The 27,836-nt window shown below is 44.6% G+C and overlaps 2 protein-coding genes across 7 annotated transcripts in view; both read left to right on the top strand.

Annotated features, from left to right (window-relative positions):
* Nucleotides 1–8,769, top strand: part of Ephx2 (epoxide hydrolase 2) — a 42,672-nt gene extending 33,903 nt beyond the window's left edge. The window contains exons 13-19 of the mRNA XM_078030849.1: nt 856–927; nt 1,973–2,006; nt 3,660–3,762; nt 4,514–4,583; nt 7,651–7,731; nt 8,085–8,143; nt 8,323–8,769. Coding sequence (XP_077886975.1) covers nt 856–927; nt 1,973–2,006; nt 3,660–3,762; nt 4,514–4,583; nt 7,651–7,731; nt 8,085–8,143; nt 8,323–8,401 — 498 coding nt within the window. The 3' untranslated portion in view covers nt 8,402–8,769. The remainder of the gene's footprint in view (nt 1–855; nt 928–1,972; nt 2,007–3,659; nt 3,763–4,513; nt 4,584–7,650; nt 7,732–8,084; nt 8,144–8,322) is intronic.
* A 144-nt stretch (nt 8,770–8,913) lies between these two features.
* The window catches only part of LOC101958712 (disintegrin and metalloproteinase domain-containing protein 2), a 58,587-nt gene continuing 39,664 nt past the window's right edge, over nt 8,914–27,836 (top strand). For 5 of the 6 annotated variants that reach the window (XR_005737009.2, XR_013430189.1, XM_078030847.1 and 2 more), the window contains exons 1-5: nt 8,914–13,058; nt 13,595–13,671; nt 19,316–19,371; nt 22,841–22,919; nt 27,511–27,587. Coding sequence is in view for 4 of the 6 variants with exons in the window: in XM_078030847.1 (XP_077886973.1) it covers nt 12,986–13,058; nt 13,595–13,671; nt 19,316–19,371; nt 22,841–22,919; nt 27,511–27,587 (362 nt within the window). In the remaining 2 variants the exon portion in view is untranslated. Of the gene's footprint in view, nt 13,672–19,315; nt 19,372–22,840; nt 22,920–27,510; nt 27,588–27,836 lie in introns of all 6 variants that reach the window. The other variant, XM_040292461.2, reaches the window with a different exon arrangement.

Here is a 27,836-nt window from a genome sequence, read left to right as displayed (position 1 = left end):
CCGGTCAACATGTCTCTGACATTTAAATCTATGTGTGACAGTCAACTCCTCACCCACATTACCACAGCATCTTTTTTGCAGTAGATATGTGTCTTATGAATGTTAATTTCAAAAGCACAAGAAAAGGAAAAAGGAAGTGGAAGAGAAATTAACAGACACACAGCCCCACGCCCTCCCCTCCTTCTCTGCTCCCCATCTCCTGCAGCCAAGCAGTCAGGACCCACAATTTGGCCTGCTGGAACTGGAAGGAATTAAGCAATTACATGCAATAACACCTCCACGGGCAGAAGAGCCTGGTAATTTGTCATTACAAAGGATGCGAATCCAGCTCTTGAACAATGGGGCTTTGCTGCTCTGTTCTTTAGAAGACAATCCATCGGCAGCTTCTGGTCTGTAATAACTTTGGTCCAGATCCAAGGCGTTGCATTTGAAGTTACTACAGCAAAACCGAGATGCTTGAATGCCCAGCTTTGACTCAGCCCTGTTCTCCTCAGAGAGTCTGCCCAGCCTTCTCTCCTCTTAACACCCTTCGGCCGCGGCCACCAATTGCTGTGCCAGCCCCTTCTCCCTTCCCTTTAGAGGGAGCATTGCAAGTAACACATTCTCATGGCAGGAGTTTGGGGGAACATAAAGGAAGCAGCACCCATGAACCCACCTTGGGGAAGGGGGGTACTGTTAGCATCTTGTATTTTATTTCAGTCTTTTTAAAAATGTGTCTCAAAACAGATACTGAAGTTTCATATGCTAATGAAACTCGGCTGCGTGGGTGGGGCTTCCTGCTTTCATTCACATGGGGAAGGGGCCTGGTTTCCAGAATGTCGGGGGTCCTTCACTTTGTCTTCTCGACTGTCGCAGGGTGTGGCTGAGGCTGAACTTGAACAAAACCTGAGTCGGACTTTCAAAAGCTTCTTCAGAGCCAGTGATGAGGTGAGCAGTCAGGGAGGAGGGTCAGGGCGGGAGGGGGCTGCTCTGAAGAAGGGGCTACCTGGGAGCCACAGTTTGGCTCCCTCGTCTCTGACTTCTGTGGTCAGGGTGATGAGGGCCCTCACTCTGCTGTTCCCGTGTTAGTTGAGAAAAGTCACATTCTCACCGTCACACCAGACCAAACCGTGATTGTAGCAGTGATGGTTTGGCAATCACACCATGATCACTATTACCATCTTAATATGGGTACTGAGTTATCCAAGTCCCAAACTAACCCTAACCCTAGCCCTTTCTTGAATGCCCCAAAAAGTTTAGAATGCTTCACCTCCACAGTGCACGCCTCCTGCCTAGCATCCGAGGTCTTCCTCACTAGTGTTGTGTGCACAGTCAGTGCCTATTAAGCTTACCTGTGTCTCCAGTTTCTCTGCTGGTCACGTCTTCACCTCTCATTCATACTGTGTTAAGTTTCTCTTTTCCTGGAGTGCCTCCTTTGGTAGTTTTCTCAATAAGTCTGTTAGCAGACTGTTGGGGCCTGAAAATATCTTTATTTTTGCTTTTGATCTTGAAGAATGGTTTATCTAAGTATAAAATTCTCTCTGTTATTGCTTTTGAGAAATCTGTCTCAGGTGTTCACTCCTCTGTATTTACTAATTGTCTTTAGGTAATGAATTGTCTAAGACACTATGGTATCTAATCTACCATTTACCCTTCTTTAAAGTTTAATTTTTAATTTCAATGAATAGCTTTTTTAATTTATGAAAGCTTTATTTGGTTCTTTTTTAAAGCATTCTGATTTTTTTGTGGTTTTGTTTTATTTTTATTATTTAGTTCCTTCCTTTGTATATTTCTTTTGTGGGGGGGATACTAGGGATTAAACCAAGGGGCCCTTGAACACTGAGCCACATCCTCAGCCCTTTTTTGTATTTCATTTAGAGACAAGGTCTCCCTGATTTGCTTAGGGCCTCACTAAATTGCTGAGGCTGGCTTTGATGACCTGCTTCAGTGCCTGTTTCACTCATGACACTCCTTCCAACTCTCCTTCCCGCAGGGCTTTCTGGCTGTGCACAAAGTCCGAGAAATGGGTAAGAGTCCTGCCTCGCAGAGAAGGGTCAGCCGGACACTGCGGTGGCAGAAGCCCGAGCCTCCCTTCCAATCCTGAACTTGGCTTGCCCAGCTAATGTCCCTGCAGGGTGGTACTTGGTGCTCACTCTGACCCTGACCCTGGCCTGGTCACAGCACCTCAGGCTTTCCTCTAGGGAGCTGGGACCAAGATCTTCAGTAGCTGGAGCTCAAAGGACCTTTGGAGCTTGGCTGGGACCGTCCGCCCTCTACTGAGGGGGACGTGAGCCCAGGCCGTGGGATCACCTGTCATGTGCAAGGAGGATGGGACTAGACCCCACCCTCCGTCCTGGCCCCCCAGGTATTCCTTCCCCAGGCTCCTTGCTCCAGCCATTCTGCTCCCTCCCTGAGGCCGCCCTTGTTCACCCCGTGGCTGGATGTAAGTGGAGCTCAGGTGGGAGCTCATCCACGCCTACACTCAGCACTGTCCCCACAAAACCTTCTATTCCCCCCAACATGATGCCCTTGCCATTATCCCCTTGTGTTTTATTAGTAGCGAAGATCACTGCCACTTGCCTAAGCACCTACAGTGCGCCCCAGGCACTGGGCTCATTTATCATCCCCAGTGGTGCCGGGATGCTCTCTGTACCACACATGGAGAGGATGGGTCCCAGAGGGTGATGTGGCCAGGAGGGCCCAGCAGGGTTCACCCCTCTGATCTCCACCCTGCCTCCACCTTCTTCATCTGCTCATTCATTCGTTTGTTCCTCAAATGTTCTGCGCACACCCTGGTGAGCAGAGCTGGCTGTTGCAGATACGCAGGCACCACAAGCAGGGCGGGGAGGCAGATCAGCAGTAACAGAGCGGAGGAAACAGGCAGGGTGCGCAGAGAGGACACAGGGCCCAGCGGGGCAGCAGCACCAGCCTGTCACGGCCCACGGCTGGCCACTTACCCTTGACCTACAGCAGGCAAACTTGGAGTGACCTGCCTGTGCCTCCAGGCTTTTGAGCCTGATAATGGCGAGCTGGTCCCACCCAGGCGCCAGTGTTGGTAGCCCTGGGGGCTGCTGGGAGGCACCACGGTCACCCTTGGGGCATGGGAGCTGCGGGGACACAGTGCATCTCTGACAACCGGATGGGACTCCGTGCCGAGAACCCACAGGAGGTCTGTGAGATCGGAAGGTAGCAGCACGGGAGCCCCTGGCCTGGGTTCTTCCTGGCCAGGAGGGAAACCAGACCAAGCACCTGTGGATTCGGGACTCTCTGAGGGACAGAGTTAGTCCAGCTGTTCAGAAAAGGCTCAGTCCCCAAGGGCGAGTGGGAGTGGGGGGGCATCGGGGCCCTGAATAGGACGGACGTCTGCCTGAGCAGTGTCATGCTGGAGCTGAGTGGTGGGCACATGCTGGGAGCAGGGCTGTGCTGAGGTTTGTTCCAGAGCCACGGTGGCAGCTGGCGACATTGAGGCCAGTGTGGGGGATACGTCTGGGCTCCAGAGTGACCGTGAGATCACAAGCTTGGTGCTAGAGTGGGCAGGGGCTCAGTGAGAGCAGGAAGAGCAGCGATGCTCCCTGTTGAGATGTGAGAGGCGCCCAGGTGCGCAACCTCCGCTGGGAGCCCCAGCCGCAGACCTGGATTCCCGGCCTGCGGCTGGAGAGAAAGCGGGTGCTTTCCTGCAGGAGGACTCTTTGTGAATACCCCGGAAGAGCCCAGCCTCAGCAAGATGGTCTCGGAGGAGGAGATTCAGTTCTACGTGCAGCAGTTCAGGAAACCCGGCTTCAGGTAAAGAGGACAGTGCCCCGCCCGGGGCGAGCTGGGGGTGGAGAAGGAGGCTGGCTCAGGGTGGGGACCCAGGTCCCCTCCACCGCAGCCCCCAGGAGGGCCTGGGCAGCCTCTGCTTGAACGCCCCAGTGTCAGAGGCTCGCTGCTGTATGTGCCCAGCCTCCTTCTGGGTGGCCCAGCTGCTCTTTCTTTGTGGCTGTGGGTCCCAGCAGACCAGAGAGTTTAAATTATTTTTCAGTCACAACTCCTCTGAGGATCAGATGGTAACGCTGGTTCTGTCTTCAGAAAAAAAAAAAAAATATATATATATATATATATATATATACAAAAATCAAAAATAGCATACCCAGTGCACCTCTGTCACAGGCCTCTGACACCGTTCCACAACCTCCCACTGTCCCTTTGCTGTGGGTTCCTGGAGCAGGCCAGTGTCTTCCGGGTGGCGAGGGCTGATCCAAGCTCTTGTCCTCAGCAGCCTCCCTGAACATGTCCCTCCAAGAGCCAGGGTAGTCCCACAGGGCCAGCTCCCATGGGTCCCAAAGCCCCCTCTGGCAGAGCTCCTGTGGCTGCACCGGGCCTTGCTGGGTAGACCTGGCCGAGTGTGCCCCATGCCAGGCGTGAGTCCAGAGTCTGTCCTGCCCTGCAGAAAGCTGGGCTCCCCCCAGAATGGCTGGCTGTGTGCAGCACGGCTCCTTTCGGGGAAATAGCGGTCAGGCGCTCCTCTTATGTGACTTTCTGATCCATTCTCCAGAGGTCCCCTCAACTGGTATCGAAACATGGAAAGGAACTGGCAGTGGGGCTGCAGGGGCTCTGGACGGAAGGTGAGTGCAGTGTCCTTCCCCATCCATCCCCGCCCGCCCCTGCTGCCCTCCCAGGAGCTCTGGGGCTTCTGTCGGCCCCACCTGGTGGGAACCCGGTGGGGTGGACAGTCCTGCATCCTGCTCCTTTCTCCTCCACTCAGGAGGCTTCCCTGGCTGATGTACCTCTCAGATGGTGGAGGGTGCCCAGGTCTCCTGGTGGTGGCCCAGGCCAGGATAGCAAGTGGGGCCAGATGACCACATAGTGATGTGGGTAATGGAGTCCCAACCACAGAGGAGCACTTGGTCCCCTTAGAGAGACAGGTGTTAGCCTCTTGTCATGTTTCCTTTGGTTTTGTCTGAGTCTCGGTTTTCTCATTTGTTGAGTAGATCTCTGGTGGGAAAGGAAGCAAGTTTCCATCTTAAATGTTAAAATCTAGAGGAGAGCTGCATTCTACCCAGCAGGACAGCACAGGGAGTCTGGGCCCTGTCTCGGCCCACTGCTTGGACTGGACATCCTGCCGTGCCAGGCAGCAGGCCAGGCCTCAGATACTGTGGTTGATGCAGCAGGGCTGGTCCTGACCTCCTGAGTAGGTCCTGAGACCACTGAATGTGCAGCACAGGGGCTAAAAGCATGCTGGGAAGCAAGTCAGCCCACCTCTAATTCTTGTGTGATGTGGAAAAAGACACTTAACCACTGGATCCACTGTTGCCTCTTCAGCAATGAGGAAATGACAAAAATAAAGCCCCCCACCCCCAGCTGTGCATGGGCAAAATGCATTAATGCATGCAAAGTGTTAAGAACAGTAGGTGGCCTGTCGTAGTCATTCATGTTCATTGTTGTTATCACCATTGTAATCTCTAACTGATTGAAATTACCAAACTGCAGTTGGATAGGCAAGATCTCTGGTGACCTGGACAGAAGTAAGAACAAAGGTGTTGGGAAGGTGAACCCAGACGGTGCCATGGCTGGGAACTCCTTTCCTCTAGGGTCACCATCCAATCTTCCTCACACCTCTCCCTCATCTTCTCCTGCCCTGCCACAGTTGACAGGGGCATTCTAGAGTTTACAGAACCCCATAGCAGTGGCTTGTGGTTAGTTCCAGCCACAGAATCCCTTCTGCATTTCCTTTAGTTCCTGGAACATCATGGAGGAGGGGTCAGGTGAGGAGCACATTATTGCACGTAGGTGAAGAAACAGCAAATCCCCAGCACAGCCACGCCCAGTCATCAGGCTAGGGAGAGTGGTGGGTGGGACAGAGCATGGCCATGCCCAGTCATCAGGCAAGGGAGAGCGTTGGGTGGGACAGAGCATGGCCACGCCCAGCTGTCAGGTGTGGGAGAGTGGTGGGCGGGACAGAGCATAGCCACGCCCAGTCATCAGGTGTGGGAGAGTGGTGGGAGGGACAGAGCATGTCCACGCCCAGCTGTCAGGTGTGGGAGAGTGGTGGGAGGGACAGAGCATGTCCACGCCCAGCTGTCAGGTGTGGGAGAGTGGTGGGCGGGACAGAGCATGGCCACAACCAGCTGTCAGGTGTGGGAGAGTGGCGGGTGGGACAGAGCATGGCCACGCCCCACTGTCAGGTGTGGGAGAGTGGTGGGAGGGACAGAGCATGGCCACGCCCCACTGTCAGGTGTGGGAGAGTGGTGGGAGGGACAGAGCATGGCCACGCCCAGCTGTCAGGTGTGGGAGAGTGGTGGGAGGGACAGAGCATGGGCACACCCACTGTCAGGTGTGGCAGAGTGGTAGGAGGGACAGAGCATGGGCACACCCACTGTCAGGTGTGGCAGAGTGGTGGGAGGGACAGAGCATGGGCACACCCACTGTCAGGTGTGGGAGAGTGGTGGGCGGGACAGAGCATGGCCACACCCACTGTCAGGTGTGGGAGAGTGGTGGGCGGGACAGAGCATGGCCACAACCAGCTGTCAGGTGTGGGAGAGTGGTGGGAGGGACAGAGCATGGCCACGCCCAGCTGTCAGGTGTGGGAGAGTGGTGGGTGGGACAGAGCATGTCCACGCCCAGCTGTCAGGTGTGGGAGAGTGGTGGGGGGGACAGAGCATGGCCACAACCAGCTATCAGGGTGGGAGAGTGGTGGGAGGGACAGAGCATGGCCACAACCAGCTGTCAGGTGTGGGAGAGTGGTGGGCATGACAGAGCATGGTCACGCCCCACTTTCAGGTGTGGGAGAGTGGTAGGAAGGACAGAGCATGGCCACGCCCAGCTGTCAGGTGTGGGAGAGTGGTGGGAGGGACAGAGCATGGCCACGCCCAGCTGTCAGGTGTGGGAGAGTGGTGGGAGGGACAGAGCATGGCCACAACCAGCTGTCAGGTGTGGGAGAGTGGTGGGTGGGACAGAGCATGGCCATGCCCAGTCATCAGGAGTGGGAGAGTGGTGGGAGGGATAGAGCATGGCCACGCCCCACTGTCAGGTGTGGGAGAGTGGTAGGAGGGACAGAGCATGGGCACACCCACTGTCAGGTGTGGGAGAGTGGTAGGAGGGACAGAGCATGGCCACAACCAGCTGTCAGGTGTGGGAGAGTGGTGGGCATGACAGAGCATGGCCACGCCCAGCATTTGGGCGTGGAGAGTGTAGGCAGTTCACAGCTTGCGGAGGTTTCCAGGACCCATTGTGCCCTTCCTTTGCAGCAGATCAAGGCCAGGTCATTTCTGTTGCTCTGATTCCACATGGGCGACTGCTATGGCCCCACCTGCCTCTGGAATCCTGATCGCCCTTTTAAGCATTTAATTCAGAAAAAATGAACCTTGACCTTCATTCAAGGGCGTCTGTCGTTCCTAGTGCCATGGAATCAGTTTCATGAACATCAGTCTCAGCGGCCAGCACATGTTCTGACAGATGTCCCCAACATGTGTTGGTTGCTACATTCTAAATGCAGCATCCTAAAGATCTCCAGAAGTAACAATGACTTGTCCTGCAGAGCTCGGCAGAAACATAGCCAGGCCCCCAGCGGCGGCGACCAGGGTCTTTCCCAGGGGTTTCAGCGTGGAGATCTGCCCCAGGGCATAAAAGCTTGGCATGAGGGGTGGCAGAAGGCAGCCTGCTGGCCACTCCTGTAGCCCATTCTCTTCCCAGATCCTGGTCCCAGCCCTGATGGTGACAGCAGAGAAGGACGTTGTGCTGACCCCTCAGATGTCCAAGAACATGGAGGACTGGGTGAGGGAATGGCCCTGCATGGGGTTGGGGTGTCCTGGGAGGGACAGGAGCAGAGGACACATCTGTCCTGACAGACGGGAGGGTCAGCTGAAGCCCTGCCCTGATGGGGATCATCGCTGAAATCACTGTCCCTGTTTGGCTGGCCCTTCCTGCCCCTCACTGATGTGGGCTCTTATTCCGTTCTCAGTCCTTTCCTGGGTAATGCAGGGTTCTGGGGGTGGGAGGTGGGGTGGCCTTTAGAAAGCAGCGAGGAAGGTGCACCCTCCCAGGGGCTTCTGCTGCTCTTTGCAGCAGCCTGAAGCCCCACCCACGTGCGTCCTGCCGCTGACCTTTCTGGATGGGTTTTCTTTCAGATCCCGGACCTGAAAAGGGGACACATTAAGGACTGTGGGCACTGGACACAGATGGAGAAGTAAGGAGACTGGGGGCCCCTGGGTGAGGGTGAAGCAAGATTCTCCATTCACCTTCCTGAAAAGCCTTGCAGGTTTCTTTCTGTCCTGCTCTGCCTCGCTGGCCGCTCACCCTACACGGCTCCTCTTTGGCACGGGAGAGAGAGTTCAGAGTGTGAATTGCCTTTCATTTCTCTTCCAGGCCCGCTGAGTTGAATCAGATCCTCATTGAGTGGCTGCAGGCTAATGTCAGGAACCCACCAGTGATTTCAAAGATTTAGCCTGTGGCAGTAGCCGGCAGCGCTCCATCTGCTGGGGAGCCCTGTTTGTATCCAGATGTGGCCTCCTGTGCACCTCTCAAGACCAGTGGCTTTGTTCCAAGGGATTTGCCCAAAAGTGGTCTTTACATGAAGTTAATCAAATATGCTGTGATTTTAAATCCAAGAGGAATCACCCGTAGATTCCCTGGGTACGATGCATCATCACTTCATCTCTGAGGATGGTTAGTGCCCTGTGGGGACAGAATGCAGTACCCACCTGGTCACATTGACTGACCAATTTATAGTTTTGCAGCCAAGTCTGCAGTTCATTTTGAAGTATTTCAGCAGAGATTGGGATCCTTTACTCAATAAATCTAAGATGGCTTTGCTCCCGCTCTCTCTGTGCTCTTGGGAGAGTGGGCCACTGTTGGAAGAATGCTGCTTTCTTCATTATCAGAAACAGCTGCATTCGAAGGAAGCTTTTCCTCCACTCTTGGGCTTTGCCATGGTCTCCAGGTGCTGCATCATCCAGACCAGATTGGCCATGGGAGCCTTCTGGAAGGATGCAAGTGGTCTGTAGCAGCTGGCCTCCGGCAGCCCTGAGCCCTAACAGAGCTGGCTGAACGTTTCCATAGCAGAGTTTTCTCAGGTAGTGATGCACACTTTGGGTGTTTAAAATGTGCTAGTAAGATTTGATTTTAATTAGTTTAAATGCAAAGAGACCCCTTCAGTCAGCTGCCGCTGCAGGGCTCAGTGCAGATGTAGCCTTGTCTTTCCCTCCAGCCTCTCCTTTCTCTTGTCACATCATTAGGCGCCAGGTCACACTCATTTGGTCTCCTGCAATCATCTTGTCTGTTTCCCATTTTGGATGCCAAAGCCCTACAGCAGCAGCCTCCTAAAACAGGTCAGATCTTAAACGCTGCAGGTCGGATCCTCCCAGCTGCCTCCAGGATCAAGCCTGGCCCTGTCACTCCCACCAGGCCCATCACTCTAATCTCAACTTCCTCCAATGCAGCTGTCCTTGAATCTTGCGCACACTGGTTCTCCTTGACGCTCCAACTCTGATGGTGCATTCTTTTCTGGAGTCTCCCAGCTGTAGTCCCCTCCACTAAATCTCAGGCTGGGTCCTGGGTCCTTCCTACCCCAGCCAGCATTCACAGATAAACACATGCTTTCCTCACTGCACTTTGTGCAGGTAAAGCCATCCGAGGAAGGGATCTCCCCAGGCAAGTTCCAAATTATAATGAGCATAAGTTGACCAGGCAGTGTGGGGGGGAGGGCGAAGGCAGCAGGGCAGTCAGAATGCTAGCAGCATCTCCTCAGCTCACTACCCCAGCGTGCCTGGTTTTACGTATGTCACCTCTGATCCCTTCCAAGGCTCCTTCCCATTTAACAGAGGGGGAAACAGGTGCAGACAACTGGCTCAGGGTCACTTGGCAGTTTGGGGCAGAGCCTGAACTGAGCTCTGCTAAGTTCTACCAAAAATCTACTTCCTAAATCTGAAGCCAGACCAGCTGGGTCAGACATCTGGTCTGCTGGGTACCTTGAGAAAGGGATCCTGGGCCTCAGTTTCCTCCCCTATAAATAGGGGACATTGATAATACCTAGGCCATAGGGAATTGATGGAACTAAATATGGTAATATACACAGAGTTTCAGGCCAGTGCTTGGCATGGAGTGAGTTCTGGGGGAAGGTTGGTGTGACGTCTCCAGTTGATTCCAGAGCAAGACCCACGGGGAATAGCTGTAGGAGCCAGACGACATCATTTTGCTAGTTGAATCTGTCCAAGCTCATCTGGGAGAGACCAAATGGGGGAAAGAAGAATCTTAGAATACCCTTCACAAGAAGTCACCAAACAGGAAAATCTGTTTGCCCTGTTAGCTCAGGTTGAAAGATTCTGTCCATTAGCCCCCATAAACCATCAAAAGTTCCTAAGTACATCAGAAATTCTACTCTTCTGGTAAATAAGAGTCCAATGAATTGAGTCCATAACATTGCCACGAAAATACAGCCAGTGGTGCAAGATGGAAAGCCCAGCGTGAGGCTAGCCTGGAAAAGGTCTCAAGGTTGTGTGAGAAAATACCCTCAGCTGTGTCTCTGGGTCTTCTTTGGGGAGCTTTGGGCCATATGTCAACTGCTGCGGTTTTAGCAGTAAAAGGGATTCACCGGGATAGAAAGGGAAGATTTTCAGACCCATTTCATTTATGCTTGCTTGGAGTGTATTCAAAATTGATTACAGAATGCTAGTTTTTATATCATCACTATAAAGGAATAAGTAACAAGCAAACTTACCTCTGCTACAAGAAATAGGCTTTTTAATAAGAGTCGTGGCAATCCCCATATTCTTTTCTGCACCCTTGTACCAGTGGGGTTGTGGTGCTGTGCCCAGGGAGTTATGATCAGTCATACTAGCTGTACCCAAGGTTTCCAAAACAAATAGCCTCAAAAAAAGGGATGCTGTTAGACTAGCTGGGAGGAAAGGCTATTTCTTTCAATCTTAGGGTAGGATGAACTCACGATTATACAGTATGTCAAAATAAAATACACAAGACAAAATACATAAAAATTTGTTGGTGAAATTAAAGTTGTGAATACCAGGAAATTTATAGTTTTGAATGCACATGTCAGAAGAGTTTTAAATTATATAAATTTCCATTTTTCAGAAACCAGAAAAAGGAAAAAGTAAACCAGAAAGAGAGGAACCTGAGAACAAAAATCAACAAAACAGAAAACAAATATATAACAGAACAAAATCCGGACAGTCACATTTGAGGCCTTTTAAGTTAATAAAAACAATAAGCTCCAAAATTTAATAATTTAATAAACTACTGTACCCCAAATTTTTTAAAAATCACAAATGATCAGTACTGAGAGTGAAAAGGAGGACATCTCTGCAGATGCCACAGATTGCAAAAGAATGACCGAGGAGGGGAGGGCATTTTGAACAACTTTCACTGATTCATGTGGAAAGGACAACTCCCAAGAATGTACAGGTTCCTTCAGAAACAGTTTTCTCAAACTAACCCAAGGGGAAAGAGGTTATCTTAGTATTTTAAAGAAATCAGATCCATAAGTAAAAAGCCCTGTCACAAAGAAAACTCCAGGTCTTAATAGCTCCATTTACAAATACTAAAAAACATGAAAGAAACAAACCCATAATAAGAAAGAGATAAGGTGCCTGGCATGGTGGCACATAAAGGTAATCCAGTGGTTTGGGAGGCTGAGGCAGGAGGATTACAACTTCAAAGCCAGCCTCACCAATTTAGCCCTAAGAAACTTAGTGAGAAACTGTCTCAAAATTAAAAATGAAAACGGGCTAGGCATGTGACTCAGTGGTAAATTGCCCCTGGGTTAAATCCCCAGTTTAAAAAAAAAATGAATAAAAGATATAAGGCAACTCCATTAGAAAATGAACCAAAATTTCAAGCAGCAATTGCCAAAGAAGCTATATAAATTGTCATTGACTTATAAAATTGTGTTCAAGTTTATTAACCACAAGAAAATGCAAATTAAACCCCAAATGCAGAAAACTCTACAGGCCTATAAAAATACATGAAATAAGAGGAGAAAAAAGTGTAGGCATCAATGTGGAGGAACTGGAATGTTCAGACACTTCTGGTGGGAGCATATATTAGTACTACGGAGGTGTCTACTAAGACATAGCCTGTGATCCATTCTAGAAATAAGCCCAAGAGAAATTTCTACATAAAAGGCATATGCAAGAATTTTTATAGTCAAATATTGTTTTTAATAGCTGAAAGTATAAACAAACCAAATGTTCACCAACAGCAAAATGGAAAGACAAATGTTGCTATGGATGGGCCTTACAACCATCCCATTAAAGGAAGCCAAATGTAAAGAGCAACTGCAATAGTTTTTGAGGTAATAACTGTCAGCGGGCAACTGGGGACTTTGGTGGTCTCTGTTTTGATCCAGGTAATAATTACACTGACTTGTTCACTTGAGTATTAATCAAGCTGTCCTCGTATGATTGAACTGTACGTAAACATGTAATATATTATTATATAACATTATTATTAAGAATTGAAAGTTCACTTGAGAAGTCGATATGTCTCTTCTTAGCGTTTTCACCCACTCTGCCTCTTGGAAGTGAATCTGCTGCTGTCTTGGCATGGTGGCTGCAGGACTGTAATCCCGGTGGCTCAGGAGGCGGAGGCCTGAGGATTATTGAGTTCAAAGCCAGCCTCAGCCATTTAGCGCGGACCTAAGCAATTTAGAGAGACTGTCTCGGAACAAAAAAAGGGCTGGGGGCTGTGGCTCAGTGTTTAAGCATCCCCGAGGTTTAATCCCCAGTAATCAAAAAGGTAGACAGAAAACAGTGGCCTCTCTCCCCCTGGCCCTGCCTCCCGCCTATTTCTTCCTTTTTCCTTAGCTTCAAATAGGAGTCAAATCCAGTGGGCTCCTCTTTGGAGAGAGACTCGCTGGCCCAGGCCGCCCAGGTTCAACAGCAGGGCCGCTGGGCTCCGCGCACGTGGCGCAGTCCCTGCCTTCTCGCAGGGTGCGAGGCCGGACCGCACCTCGCGCTCCCAACTGCCCTGTGGCTGGCCAACGGCCACATTGGGACTGGGATCCGGATCGCTAGCCATGTTGCGCGTCCTCCTCCTTCTCGGCGGGCTGGGTGGACTCAGCGGGTACAGCCCCCGCCACCGAGAACACAGTGAGTCCCAGACCTTTCCTGACCTTCGGGTGCGCGTGCCCCCCTCGCCCTTCGCCTCCCAGGGTGCACTAGACATGCGTGGATCCTGCAGGATGCCCGCTCCCGGCCTTGCAGCTGTCCACGATCCCAAAGCTCACCGGGGAGCGGGGCGCCCTCCCACGCCCACAGGGACCCCAGCCTGCTCCAGGATGGCTGGAGGATGGGGTTTCAGGTCCTGCTGCGCTCTAGTGATGGTGACCGTGGAGACCCAACTCTGAACTCTCTATTTAGGGGCTCAAAGGGTATGAGTTGTATTTGTTCTGGGAGCCTGGCTTTTGCCCCAGAATTACCAGACCCTGCCCACCGGGCCATATTCCTAAAGCAATATACTTGTCTTTTAAAAACTCTCGTAATTCTAGAAAGAAGTGAGAATATTGGAAAGATAGTAAAACTGAGAGGTGGCCTAGAGAATGCAGAGGATGCCTTTAGATGTGAGAGAATGAAGGGAGCTGTACAACGCGGGGCAACCCTCTAATAAGACATTTTGCACCTTGCAGATTATGAAAGACTACACGTGCAAGTTACGGTTCCAGTGAAAATACGGTCAATTAAAAACGGAGGATTTGAATCACATGTAATGAATTATTAACATTGTTCACGATTTGAAATGATGCGAATATGTTGTTCCCAAGATGTTAATTGGCCATTTTTCATTCATGCACATTTACTGAATTTTATATTTATACTCAATTTTTTTTTGAGTGGAAAAGTCTTTTCTAAAAATGAGCCAAGATTATTATTTCCTAGAAATAATGGTGCAGTGATGTGGGGTGTTAAAGCCTGGAGCCCCACCCCCCAAATGTTTCCCCCTAGGTATCTCTGAGTACCAGCTGACCTGATCTGCTGGTCTCTTCTCACCCACCCACCAGCCTATATTTGGAGGAAAAAAAATGGGGGTGGGGGATAACGATCATTTTATTTAATGATATATGTTATATGGATGATTTTCCCCTTTTAATTGCAAATATGTTAATGGTTAAGATTTTTAAAACTGCTTTCATTCATTTTAGTTTAGGATTATATTATTCTTGTTTCTCCTTTGAAATAAAAGGCTTTTTAACATGCCCAATCTTATCTGAATTAAAAGCTCCTTTTTTAAAAGTAAATTCTAGAATCATTTCTGGAGAAGTCAAATATGTTTTGTGAAACCTCACTTTTCCTTTTGGTTGGGAAGTGGATGTTCTCATGATTTAGGTATGCCCTTAGCAAGTTTCCATTCAACAACTTAGAGTTTTAAGTTTATAACTCTTTATTTTTAAATGAATGCATATCTGTTTATGAAATTTTAAAATCACTTAAGAAAAGTAGTGAAGCTCTTATAGAATTTTAGGAGTGTATATTAATGCAAAAATATTATGGGCATGTTATTCATTTTAGAAAATAAACAAGGAGTCTGTTTAGAGGGGAATATCTCCAAGCAGGAATCACTGGATTGTTATAAGAGGATGATTTAGAACAAGTGAAGTAGAAGAAAAATAAAAATATTTCTCTTCAACAGTCAAAATTCAAGACAAAAATGGTCTGTTTGTTAATATCTGCATTCTCATGGCATAGAGTATAGTAAGGAAATAGTAGTATTTTTGAATCAATGAGGCTATCACTGACTGATGCAATAATTACAACAAACATAGCATGAAACAATGTATGTTTAAAATTATCATAATAAAGAATATAGGAGCATAAAGGGAGAATATACACTTGACACTAGTAAAGCTTTTTAAAATAACTGAATGAAGCTTGTAGAAGTGAAAAATACAATATGAAGCTATAAAAGTCAGGAACTAGTAGTAGATCAGAGATAGCTGAAGAGAATAAGTGGTGTAACATATAAAAGACTAATAGAAGAGGACAATAGAATTAGAAGCTTAGGTAGCACCATGGGAATTCCTGAAGGAAAAGGGGAGGTGTGGAGGAGAGTTGATATTAACCAAGAAACGATTTTCAAAAAATGGAGCCCTCAGCTCCAGTTTCACGAATTCAAAGCAGAATAAGTAAAGGTCAAATGACATCTTTACATGTCAGAATACTAAAAGGAAGAAAATGTCTTGAAGGTAGTCATGAATAATAGGAAGGATACCTACAACCAAACAGTAAATAAACTAACAGCAGAAGTCTCAAAATCAGCAACGGGAATGAGAAAATCTTGTCATTTACTCAAGTGAAGTATACTTCACAAATTAGTATCTATTGATGGTTTCCAGGTTAAAAGAGGAGAACATAGGTATAATAATGTACTTTGGCAGGTAGAAAATGAAAGCAGACAAACAATAACATAAACATAGAAGCTGCAAAAAAAAAAGCTGAGGAATGTGTTTAATTCAAAATACAACACATTGAATATGATATTTAATAGTAACCATCAAAAGAGTAGAAAGTGTATATCAGTATCAATTTAATAGGGAATCCAAGTAAAATTTAAATATTAGATCTTTAATTACATGTATCAGAAAACAGAGACATCTCAGATTGGACGTAAGGATATAACTCTAACAGTCAGACCTGATAATAAAGAAATACAAAGGCTGGACACAAAACTATTTTTAAAAATGCAACACAAATAAGCAGCTTGTGTAGCTATACTTTTCTCAGGCAAAAAGAAAAAAAATAGTCTTCAAAGTAACATAGAACAAAGGTATAAAAACTGTTACTAGATAGGGAAAAGTGCCTGTATGAGAAAGGAGGACACATTTTTAAAAATGAGTGATACAAAACAGGTGGGTGGCACAGGCCTGTCTTCCCAGAAGTTCAGGAGACTGAGGCAGGAGGATAACAAGTTCATAGCCACCACAGCAACTTAGTGAGTCCCCAAGCAACTCAATGAGACCCTGTCTCTAGATATCATTTTTTAAACATTTGATACCAGGAATTGAACCCAGAGGTACTTAACCGCTGGGCCACATCCCCAGCCTACACAAACCACAGTAGAGCTCAATCTCTTAGCCAGAGTTGGCTATTATACTACTTTCCTGAGAAAGAAGGAAACAAAATGTTGGTCTCAGGTTGCTGCATCTACAAGGGAATGGATAGGAGTAATAGTTACCTGGCCCTTTGGGCCTTGCCTATGGACACAGGCAGGTCGGGCCTGTGTCCTGCTTTACAGAAGAGTGCCTTCACATTCACTCTGGAGTTCAATGTCACCTGGTTTTCTTCTGAGCACCTACAGTGAGCACGGCCTATGAGAAACACCGACATAACAACTCAGATTCACGGGGGATAACAGGAGGCCTGCCATGACACAGGAATGGAGGCCCAGGGAGTGATTCCCCCACAGGTCCTTCCCCCGCTGTTCTGTAGCCGCCCCAGCCACACATCCTTTACACAACACCTACAAGAAAATGAATAGTGTCTTCAGATTAGTGGAGCAAATTGGTTCTTAATTTTAATTCCTTCCCTGGATACATTGCCCCCCAGATACATTCAGTTCATGAAGGGCCATGGTAACAGCCATGGCTGAAGTTTTCTAGAGATGATAGCTCTAGACAGTCAGATCCAGCATGGAGTCCCATTCTGTCAGGATAGTTTACTGCATGCTGTGGCTGAATTGTGACACCTCCCCTCCAAAAGATCCATCTGTTGAAGACCTGACCCCTAGCCCCTCATGATATGACCCTACTTGGAGAGAGAGGTCGTTAAATTAAAATGAGTTCATTAAAGTGGGTTCTAGTCCAACATAACTGGTGCCCCGGAGAGAAGAGGGAATGTGCACCCTGACCTGAGTGCAGGCACAAGACTCCATGTGCAGAGCCAGCACAGAGGCCTGGAGGGGTCTTTCCCTCGCGGCCTTCAGAAGGAAACCACCGTCCCCACACTCTGATTGCAGGCTTCAGTTGTTTAAAACAAAACCTAAAATGCCTGATTTAATAAATGATGGAGGTCAAATGATTAGCAACACAAAATAATAATGAACTGTACAGTAGTGTCACCTCCTATACCAGAGTTGATTCTAGATCATGTAAATGCATCGATGAGAGTAAAATAATAAGAATTTGGAAGAAAATATAGGATATACATTTTAGGACCTTCTAATATAAGGGAACAATTGAACAATGAAAAAAGGAATACCTAGATTTAAATAAAAATAATAATGACCATAAACAAAGTGAAAAATATCCCAAACTCATATTTTGCAGTCCACTTACTGCACATAAGAGTTTCCAGAACAGATCAAGAACTTTTACAAATCAATAAGAAAAAAAAACCCAACAAAATGGAAATTATGTATAAAGCTATGAATGGCAAGAAAGTGTTAAACCTGACGGGGTAGCAAACATCAAATGTAATCGAAAAATTGAGAAATTTTATTTGGCAGAGAATTGCCAAATGGAGTAAGACACTATTTTACATCCATCACTGGCCAAAATTAAATCTAGGAAAACAAAATGTGATTAGAAGATATAAATAAAAAGGTAGTCTTATTTTCTGCTTTTGAATATGTAAATTGGCACAACAAATTTGAAGGTTGTTTTTTAAATTATGAGTGAAGTTGTAAAAACATTTTTTTAAACAAAAGAAGTTCATTCATAAGTAACATATATCTGGCAATTATACACATATTGCAGTATTGCTTAAAACAAATAGAACTACATATCCAGTAAGAAAATAGTTGAATAAACTGTGGTATACTCAGAAAATGAAGTTTTATGCCATAGAGAAATAAATGACAAAGGTTCAGGTTCTAAGGGTGATGGTGAGGGCAGGCAATATTTGCTATAGTGCTTATTATGTCTGAGGCAGTGTTTCATGCAACAGAAAAAATATATAACTTGTAGGATAAAATTCAAGTAAAGGTAAAATTTTTGCAAAACCAACCACTATTTAGACAAACATCCATAACTAATATAGTTATGAAAATAGGCATGAGAATAATAAACATGAAATTTGGGAGGCTGGTTATCTGGGGTGTAAAAAAGAAAATATAATCTATTGAGTAGGCTTATCCTTATTTTCAAAGACTTGCATTTTTTTATTTTTCAATGTTATCATTAATGACATGATATTTTATAGACTTTTCTTTGAATCTTATATGCCTAAAATACATGACTGAAAATAATAAGAGTGGCTTATAAAGAAGTTAAAATTCCCTTTAAAAGATATATAAAGTTGAAATATTGGAAGCTTCCCTCTAGAGATCAAGAAGGAAGGAAGCCCATTATCACTTTTTCTATTTATCATTGTCTTGGAAGCACTAACCATTGCAAGAAGGGAAGAAAACAATAAAAATAGGCATAATTGGAGGGGAAAAGAATGCCATCATATTTGCAGACAAAATAGTGATATATGAAATAAAATCTAAATCTAGAAAAAAATTGGAAATAATACATGACTTAGTAAATTTTTTGGAGACATGATTGAAATTGAAATACAGAAACAAGTAGTATTTCTATTCCAGCAATCAAAAAAATATAAAACATAATTCTTAATAAGATTTAATTTATACTACATAAAAATCTAAATGCAGATCTTACATAGGTCAGCAAAACCTCATTGAAGACAATAAAACAAGAGAAAATAAAGACTTTAATAACTGGAGATGTATTACATGCTTGTTCATAATGAAGATGTCTGCAGATTGGCAGAGAATTAATTGTCCCTTCATTGGATACCATTTCTTAATCCTCTTATTTATAAAATAGATTGAGTTAGCATTCAAACTATGAACAAATATTAGAAAATTTCTTACTATTATATATTACATGTTATTAATTAATTCTTGGCTCTACTATATATAAATTTTCTATTAAATAATTTAGGCATATCCTATCCATTTTAAAGACAGTTTTCCAGTGTCCTCAATATTAAGCTAACACAATTATAGGACTAAAAAAAATCTAGTCTCAGGGCTGGGGGTGTGGCTCAGTGATAGAGCACTTGCCTAGCATGTGTGAGGCACTGGGTTTGATCCTAAAAAGCACCACAAACAAATAAATAAGTAAAATAAGGGCATTGTGTCCATCTACAACTAAAAAAAAATTAAATATATATATTCTATAAAATCCACTGTTTTGTTATGAGCCTGTTATTGGATAAATTGAAAATTCATGAATAAGAAATTATACCAATCATATTCTATTATCCAAGCTAAAATTTTATCAAATTCTAGATTTTAATTTTTATTGCATTAATATGTTTTTGATTGTCATTAATGTAAAAATGTTAGTTTTTCTTTCTAACCTCTTTTCCCTCATTTTCTTTGCTTCTCAAATGTACTCTCCTACCAGGTGGCCTACAACATTACAATTGAGGGGAAAACATATACTATGAACCTAACGCAAAAGTAGGTGATGGAGTTACCAACTGTCTTTGTTCTATTTATAATTATTGTTTGTGAATACCCAGAATGCAATTATTTTGCATTTGGAAATGTTACTGAGTGTTCCTTTTTCTCTTGTGTTGTTCTTTTAAAAAAATACCTTAAGTCTCTGTATCAAATACCTGGGTTGGAATCCACAGTGCTGTTCCCATCTTCCCCGTAGTGATGCTTCCTGGTAGCATCCAATTTGGTTTGGGCTACCCATGGGGTTTCATGGAGGACAAATTTTGATTATTTCCTGAAAACATAAATATGGTTTGTTTTCTAGTTCCTTTATCCAACTTAAAGTTGAAGGATCATAGCAGATTCTTGGATGTTGTGAATCATGACAATTTTTTTAATTTAGCATATATACCCTATCACACTGTATTAAGCACTTACAATTGTAATTACCCAAACTCAATCTCATGTCAGTTGATACATTTGGGAAAAATGAAGCATAACATGCTGAGCAAAAAAGAAAAATCAAAATTGATATGATCCTTGTTTCAATAAGAATGAGTTTACCAAAAGTAATGAAAGGAAGAAAAAGAACTAGTTTGAAGGAAGACACAAAAAGCTGACTCAAAATTACTTCTTCCTAAGGAAAAAAAAACTGAGTGTTTTTGCAATAAATGTGCAGGGAAACCCCAGACAGAATCTCCCCAACAGTGATGGGCCTGCAAATGAGCCAGTGGTGAGAGCTAAGCCATCCTGTGGATAACTTTCCACATCACAGTACAATACATACAAGTGTTCAATAGAGATGGAAGTAGGTGAAGTACAGTGGGTTAGAAATGTAAGAAGATCTAAATTAAAATGCAGTCTTTGTTGGGCTGGGGATGTGGCTCAAGCGGTAGTGCGCTCGACTGGCACGCGTGCAGCCTGGGTTCGATCCTCAGCACCACATACAAACAAAGATGTTGTGTCCTCCAAAAACTAAAAAATAAATATTAAAAAAATTCTCTCTCCCTCTCTCTTTAAAAAAAAAAATGCAGTCTTTAAGCCAATAATGGTGGTGCATGCCTATAATCCCAAGGCTTGGGAGGCAGAAAGATTGGGAGTTCAAAGCCAGCCTCAGCAAAAGTGAGGCACTAAGCAACTCATTGAGACCCTGTCTCTAAATAAAACACAAAATAGGGCTGGAGATGGTTCAGTGGTTGAATGCCCCTGAGTTCAGTCCCTGGTATACCCGCCCCCTGCAAAAATGCAGTCTTTGCAGATTTATGTTTTGGATTGGAAAAAGGATATAGAATATACAATACAATTAATGGTGATATCATGATGAATTTGTAAATGACCCTTTACTATTCAACTTGCAAAAAATGTATTTCTTTTCTTGCACACAAGCAAGCAAAAGGCATTTAATAACCACCTTGTCAATGAGTAAAATTAGAAGATAGTTACAAATACTTAATGCTTAATCAAAGAAGCACCAGCTATTTGCAAATTTGGTAGTAATTGTCAAAATAACTCTTGGATTAAAAAATTATTCAAAGCATTATGGCAAAAATGTCAATAATATGACAACAGATAGAATGTTATCAATCAAACAGTCTAAATGTGAATTACCAGATCTATAATCAAAATACAGTGCAGAGCTTTTACTGTTTTTTCATTTTACATGCAGCAGATGAGACTCAAGTGTGCAGGGCTGGAGAAGGGATTGTGGGGGGACCAATGAGTATAGTTGGGTCACCCCAGGTGGAGTGATGAGGTCTTCAGTGGCCATTGGCCTTGGTCTGAGGCCAGTCCTGCCAGCCCTGACCAGGATACCTTGATAGTTAATCCTTCTGAGTGTTGGCCAACAGCTTCTGTGTAAACAGGTGGATGTAAAAGTTGCTCACCACATACTGACACCTGAGCTATGTGCAGAACTGGCACCGCCCTGCACCTGTCACAGCTACGCCCCGATCTTTGAGGGCTTTAAAGCAGGTAATAATCAATCACCTTGCTCAAGGCAATCCTGACAAACGTGGGGAGTGCATGGTTACAGCATCTTAAAAGATATCCGAGGTATTCATTAGCATTATTATTAACTCTAGTCACAATGCTGTGTAAGAGGTGTTCCGAACCTATTTATCCTCACTGAAACTCACCCCTGGCCCCTAGCAGCCACCATTTTCCTGCCTGCTTTTATGAGTTTGACTCTTTTACATCCCACATATATGTGAGATCATGCACTATCTTTCTTTCTGTGCCTGGCTTATTTCACTTAACATAATATATTTCGGGTTGATCCATGTCTCCCAAAGAACAAGATTTCTTTCTTACTTTTTAAAGGCTTAATTGTTTTCCAGTGTGTGCTTGATTATTGCTGCAATCAACATGCAGGTGTCTTTTCAACTTACGATTTCACCTCACTTGGATATACAGCGGGATTTCCAGAACAGCAGCGGGATTTCCAGAACAGATGATAGTTCTACCCTTAATTTTTGAGGAACCCCCGTACTCTTTTCCATATCCACCATCCTAACTTGCTTCCCACCTACCTTGTACAAGGGTTCTTCCTTCATCTCATCCCACCAACATTCGTCATCTCTCTTCTCCTTGATAACAGCCATTCTAACAGGTGTAAGGTGTTGCTTCCTGATGGTTGCATTTGCATTTCTCTGAGGGCTAATGATAGCAAGCATTTTCTTAAATACATGTTGACCATTTGTACATATTATTTTGAGAAATATTTACTTCTGCCCTCTCCCATTTTTAAAATTGAGTTATTTGTTTTCTTGCTGTTCTTCATATATTTTAAATATTAAGTATTAACCCCTTACCAGTTGTAGGGTTTGCAAGTGTCTGTGTCCATTCTGCAGGTTGCCTCCTCCCTCTGCTGACTGACTGTCCTGCTGGGCAGAAGCCTTCTAGCCTGGTGCTGTCCACTAGTTTTAGTTTTCGCTTTTGTTGCCTAGGCTTTTTTGGTCATATCCAAAAAGACTTTGCCCAGACCAACGTCACAAAGCTTTCCCATGTTTTCTTCTAGTAACTTCTGGTTTCAGGTCTTACATTGATGTCTTCAGTTCACTTCTAGTGTTGTGAGATGAGGATCCACTTCCATTCTTCTGTAGGTGGACCTTATTTTCCATATGTGATTTTTTGGAAGAGACTGTTCTCTTCCCACTGTGGGTTCCTGGTGATGTTGCCAAAAATCAATTAACTGTAAATAAGTGGATTGATTTCTCTGGTATCTCTTCTGTTCCACTGGTCTCCATGCTGTTTGGATTATTACAGCTTTGCAGTAATAATTTTGAAATCAGGTCATCTGACACCTCCAAGTACCTCCTTTTTGCTCTGGCTATTTGGGAAAACTTAACAAGGAGGTGGAAAATCCACACGCTGAAAACTCTTTTTCGGCCAACCTCTCTCCTTACAATAAATATAGTTAGTATCTTTTTAAAAAATGAAAGTTTAGGAAACAAAATTTCCACTAAGTACCCTTTTATCTTTATTTTTACAGAGTATTTTTGCCTCATAATTTTAAAGTTTATGGTTATGATGGTACAGGAATCATGAAGCCTCTTGATAAAGATTTTCAGGTACGATTTTCATTATCTGTTGTACCTTTGCGATACGAATTTCTCTGATCATGTTATTTAGGGTCCACGTAGAGTACCAAGGGTGGAGGTCGTGTTTTGTTTTGATGGGAACCCATTCATTTCATTTTGACAGTGTGTCCTCAGCTCTATTAAACAGAAGGTTACGGAGTCAAATATCATTGTCACGTTTCTAAATCATTTGCTTCATGTGTGTGCTCATGTGTCTGTGGCAACAGGGGTTGAATATATTGTGAAATGCCTGGAGTGAAGACCAGGGTTTGAATCAGGGGAAGCTAAATCTGGAACAAAAGGAGAATCTAAAGTGTCCTCTGAAGAATGTTCAGGGACCAAATATTTTCTAAAATACACGTGGACCATCTGTACATATTGTTTTGAGAAACATTTATTTCTGTCCTCCCCCATTTTGAAAATTGAGTTATTTGTTTTCTTGCTGTTCTTCATATATTTTAAATATTAAATATTAACCCCTCACCAGCTGTAGGGTTTGCAAGTGTCTCCGTCCATTCTGCAGCAGCCAAGACAGGGAAGCTGCCAGGATCCCACCAGGCAGGATTGGGACACCTACTTAAATGAAATAAGCAAACAATGTAAAAAGGGAAAACGAACTTAACGCATTCGGATGAATGGGATATGCAGCTGTCACAGTTCTCCTTGGGCCTTACAGAAGTGGTGACAGTGTGTGGAAAAAAGCCAAGTGACACACACATGCAGATTTAGCCAAGAACCTGTCACCTTCAGCTTCCTTGGTGTCCACCCCCTAGGGCAAAGTTTGATCAGTGGTTATTCTCAGCGTGACAAAGTCCTCTGTTTCTTGAGGACATATAAAGTTTCATGCATATTTGGAACTAGATAGAATTTTCATGTATTTGGAATACTCAGGGCTTCATTTAATGATGTCTATAATTTTTTTGGTGAAAGTAATTGAAAAATAATGGGTAGAATTTGTAGGGTTTGTTCATGCGTAAAGGGGCCTGAAATGCTCTTTTTTGTTTTGCTTTTGGTCTGCCCTACCTATTGTTGTCCTCATCTTTGTGGTTGTTTTCCATTTTCATTCCCGATTTCTACACAGTGAGTCCATCATTTAGAGAGGCTAAGATTTTAACAGAAGAAATTATAGACTTAGCCCTTGCTTTGAATTTCATTTTTAAATTTGCCATCAGAGACGGCAAATACAAGTGAGTCAATGTAAATAAAGAAATAATATGTACTGTTATATGCAAACAAATACTTATATGTGCAGGGGTGTGTAGGTGTTTGTGTGTATGTGCGCCCGAGTGCGTGTGTGTGTGTGTGTGTGTGTGTGTGTGTAAGAGAAAAATCATCAAAGAGCTACACAGGGCCACAATATCCCACATTTGAATTTTATAGTTTTCTGCCAAACCCAATTCCACTGCATACCTTAAGAGGTATGAAAGAAAGATATGCATGCAGATTAAAAAAGACTAAAAAAAATGCCTTAATAATAACCAAAATGTGGTAAGTTGTTGAATGTTGGTCTCGAATGTCATGAATATATGTTGTTGTATCGATATGTTATGCTGTAAGCCTATTTCTACCCTAAAGAAAACCAAGTAAAGTTCATTAAATTAGATTTAAAACAGATGATTTTATTGAATTTTTTCATGAGTTTTGCAAGTGGCATTCATCCCTAAAAGCACATCGTTTTGAAAAATAAAGACATATACAGAAGAGCCAATTGGTCAGTTATTGGCATCAGACATTCCAAAGGGACTCTCTTCTGATGCCTACACGTAGGGGTCAGGATTTTAACAGATTAATTTGGGGCAGGCACACACACTCAGTGTGTAGCACACAGGGAGTTTCTGTTATCTGCTTTTTTTTTTTTTTTCAATCACAGGTCATACTTTCCTGTTTCCTTGCAAGGCTTATGATTTTTCGTTGGAAATGGGACATTTTAGATGATTTATCGTAGGCAATCTGAATACTGCTCTGTCCCCTGGGGCCTCTAATTGTTTCTTGCTTGATTATCTGTGTGGTAACTGGCTGTATAATTTTAGGGGGATCCAGCTTAGGGTACACCCAACTGTCAGGGTGGGATGAAGTGGAATGGCAAAGCTCTCTTCGGCCCTCGCCCTGGCCACGTTAGCATATTAAATTCTCCTAACTGTTGGCGGGTTGCTCTGTTGTCCAGTTAAACTTGGACTGTCCGGAAGGGGCAGTTCTGTAGATCAGTGACCCCTCCCAGCCATTTGCTGCCCATCCATCTCTCTCAGACCAGCCAGTCCTGTGGAGGCTGTCGAGGTGACCCACATCAACTTTGGAACATTCCCTTGGGCTTCTCTGTGCTCTGTTGTGAGTGAACTCAGTGCATCTGGGAAGAAGTTAGGTTCTGCTTTATAACCTGCTTCTCCTACCAGGAAAGCCCTGTGGCCTGAGCTGGGGAGCTGAGTGCTTCACATTCCATTCTCCTGGAGCCAGGCCTGCCTGGTGCAGGAGTGTGCTGACGGATGTGGGGGTCTCTCTTCCAGTCTCTCTCTCATCCTGGTCTTTGCTTCCAGAGGCATTTCCTTCGTTCACTGCTTCGTCTTGGCTCAGGGCTGCTGTGCTGAAGGCCTTCCTGCAGCAGGAGTTGGGACAGTTCCTTGGGCTGATTTGACCCACTTGTGATGGGGTGCTTTGGCCGAGCCCTCTTTGGACTTCCTTGTAGGTGCGGAGGGAGGGTCTGCAGGTTCTTCCTTTGCTGATGGCATCTGGACACTGCAACTGGAACTTTCCCCTCCAGCCCTGGAATAGACAGCCTTGACCTTCACAGGTCTCCTTCAGGTCCTCTGGCAGCTCCAGCCTGCTGGCTCTTTTGGTCCCTCCTGTCCATCATTTCCCCCACTGGCACCTCCTCTGCAGCCATACCCTCTGTGACATTCTTAAAACTTCCTTTCTCTCACATTTCTTCAGATTTGGGATTTGGCAACTTTTATAGTTCTAATTTTTATTTTTATTTATTTTTTTTTATACTTTTTGAAAACTTCTCAGTGTATTTCATTTAAACTATGTTTTGTTCAAGTTGTATTTTTGGGGGGAGGGGTGTGTACTAGAGAGTGAACTCAGGGACACTCAACCACTGAGCCACATCTCCAGCCCTATTTTGTGTGTTATTTAGAAACAAGGTCTGGCTGAGTTGCTTAGCACCTCATTTGATGAGGCTGGCTTTGAACTCCCAATCCTTCTGTCTCAGCCTCCCAAGCCACTGGGATACAGGCATGTGCCACCATGCTTGGCCATCAAGTTAGATTTTTATACTCTCTCTCTATTTCTCTGAATTTCCTGATGGATCCCCCTTTGTGTCCAATTTTTCTTTAATGTTCTCCATCACATTTTTAGTATCTGTTTTAAAGTCTTTTTTTTTTTAATTCCTATTCTTGGGTTATTTTAGTGTCAATTATCTTTCTGATTTTCCTGTTGACTCTGTACTACATTTTCCCTTTTATCTGAATATCTAGCACCTTTTAAAATCATATACTGGCCACATTCAATGGCACACTTAACCCTTGTGACTTTTTTTCTAAAGGGTTTCCAAGTTTGTTCTAGTAGGCGAATATGCTGGCGGGAACCAGATCCTGACTATTCCACTGCACTTGCAGATAGACAAACCCTTTTCTCTGTTCTCCAGCTTTCCTGGTCTTGGCTCCTTCTAGACTCTCTGGAGCCTCTTTCCCGAATCCTGGGTCTGGATGTAAGTAGAGACTGCACCCGAGGAGGTACCGGTGCGCACTGGGGTCCTGGCTCCGCGCCTCCTCCCTCCTCTCTTGGACACAGCCCCTCGGTGCCGCACTCTGAGACTGTGGCTTCAGCCTGAGGCTAAAGGTCTGGGTTTGCTGTTGAGGTGTCAGGCTTTCTGCAGCTCTGCCTGGGGGGGTGCTTTCTGGAGGAAACCCACCAAATGAGAATTCAGCAAACGCAGTTGCCTTCTCTCTGGTATCAATTGTACTCTCTTTTTCTGTCTGCTTTTGTAGCTGAAGTTTTTAAAATATAGACATACATTTTTTTCAGTATTTATCATTGATATCTGTGAGAGGGTCACACCTCTATGAGCTATTCTGCCCTTGCACTCTAAATAGTTGTGTAAAAATAGGGCTTGGGGACATGGCTCAGTTGGTAGAGTGCTTGTCTGGCATGCACAAGGCCCTGGGTTCAATGCCACACACACACACACACACACACACACACACACACACACACACACACACACACAGCTTGAATAAGAAACCATCAAAATAGTTGTGTAAAAAGACTTTCTTTTTTGGATTCATATTGGTTTTTTCTACCAGGCAGAATTATGCCAGAATAATTTGGGGGTGGTGGGTAGTGAGGTTTTGATTATTTTCACTTTGTCCTAGTGATCAAGAAAATCGAATTTAGTTTTCAGAATATGAAAGAGGGTGAAAATTAACACATTCTTTATGAACCTGTGGGGAAAAGCTTTGGGAAATTGAGTCTTACATTCATCTAATAATCTTATAAATCCCTTGTGCAAATATTGAGTATTTGATATACACACACAATATCTGAAAACTCTATCTCCTAATAAATCTGTATGTATTTTATCTTTCAGAATTTCTGCTACTACCAAGGATTTGTTGAAGGTTATCCAAATTCTATGGTGATGGTTAGCGCATGTACTGGATTAAGGTTGTAATATATAATTGTATGAATCGCAAAATGGATTCCTTACTTGAAAATTATTTTTAACAATGGCTCCTACCCTTATAATGAATTAAGATCATTCTCATATTTAGAGATCGTGAAATATAGTTAGGCAAATACCAATCACATTACTGTTCTGTAACTCTTAGCAAGTTTGCAAATACCCAGTAACTTCCTACTGTACCCACTAAGGATGATAATAATATGCAGGCCATAAAAAGAACTAAGTAGCTC

The sequence above is a fragment of the Ictidomys tridecemlineatus genome, chromosome 14 (genome assembly GCF_052094955.1).
Source record: "Ictidomys tridecemlineatus isolate mIctTri1 chromosome 14, mIctTri1.hap1, whole genome shotgun sequence".
Classification (NCBI taxonomy): domain Eukaryota; kingdom Metazoa; phylum Chordata; class Mammalia; order Rodentia; family Sciuridae; genus Ictidomys; species Ictidomys tridecemlineatus.
The sequence above is the reverse complement of the archived record's forward strand: the minus strand, read 5'-3'. Positions and strand labels throughout refer to the sequence as shown.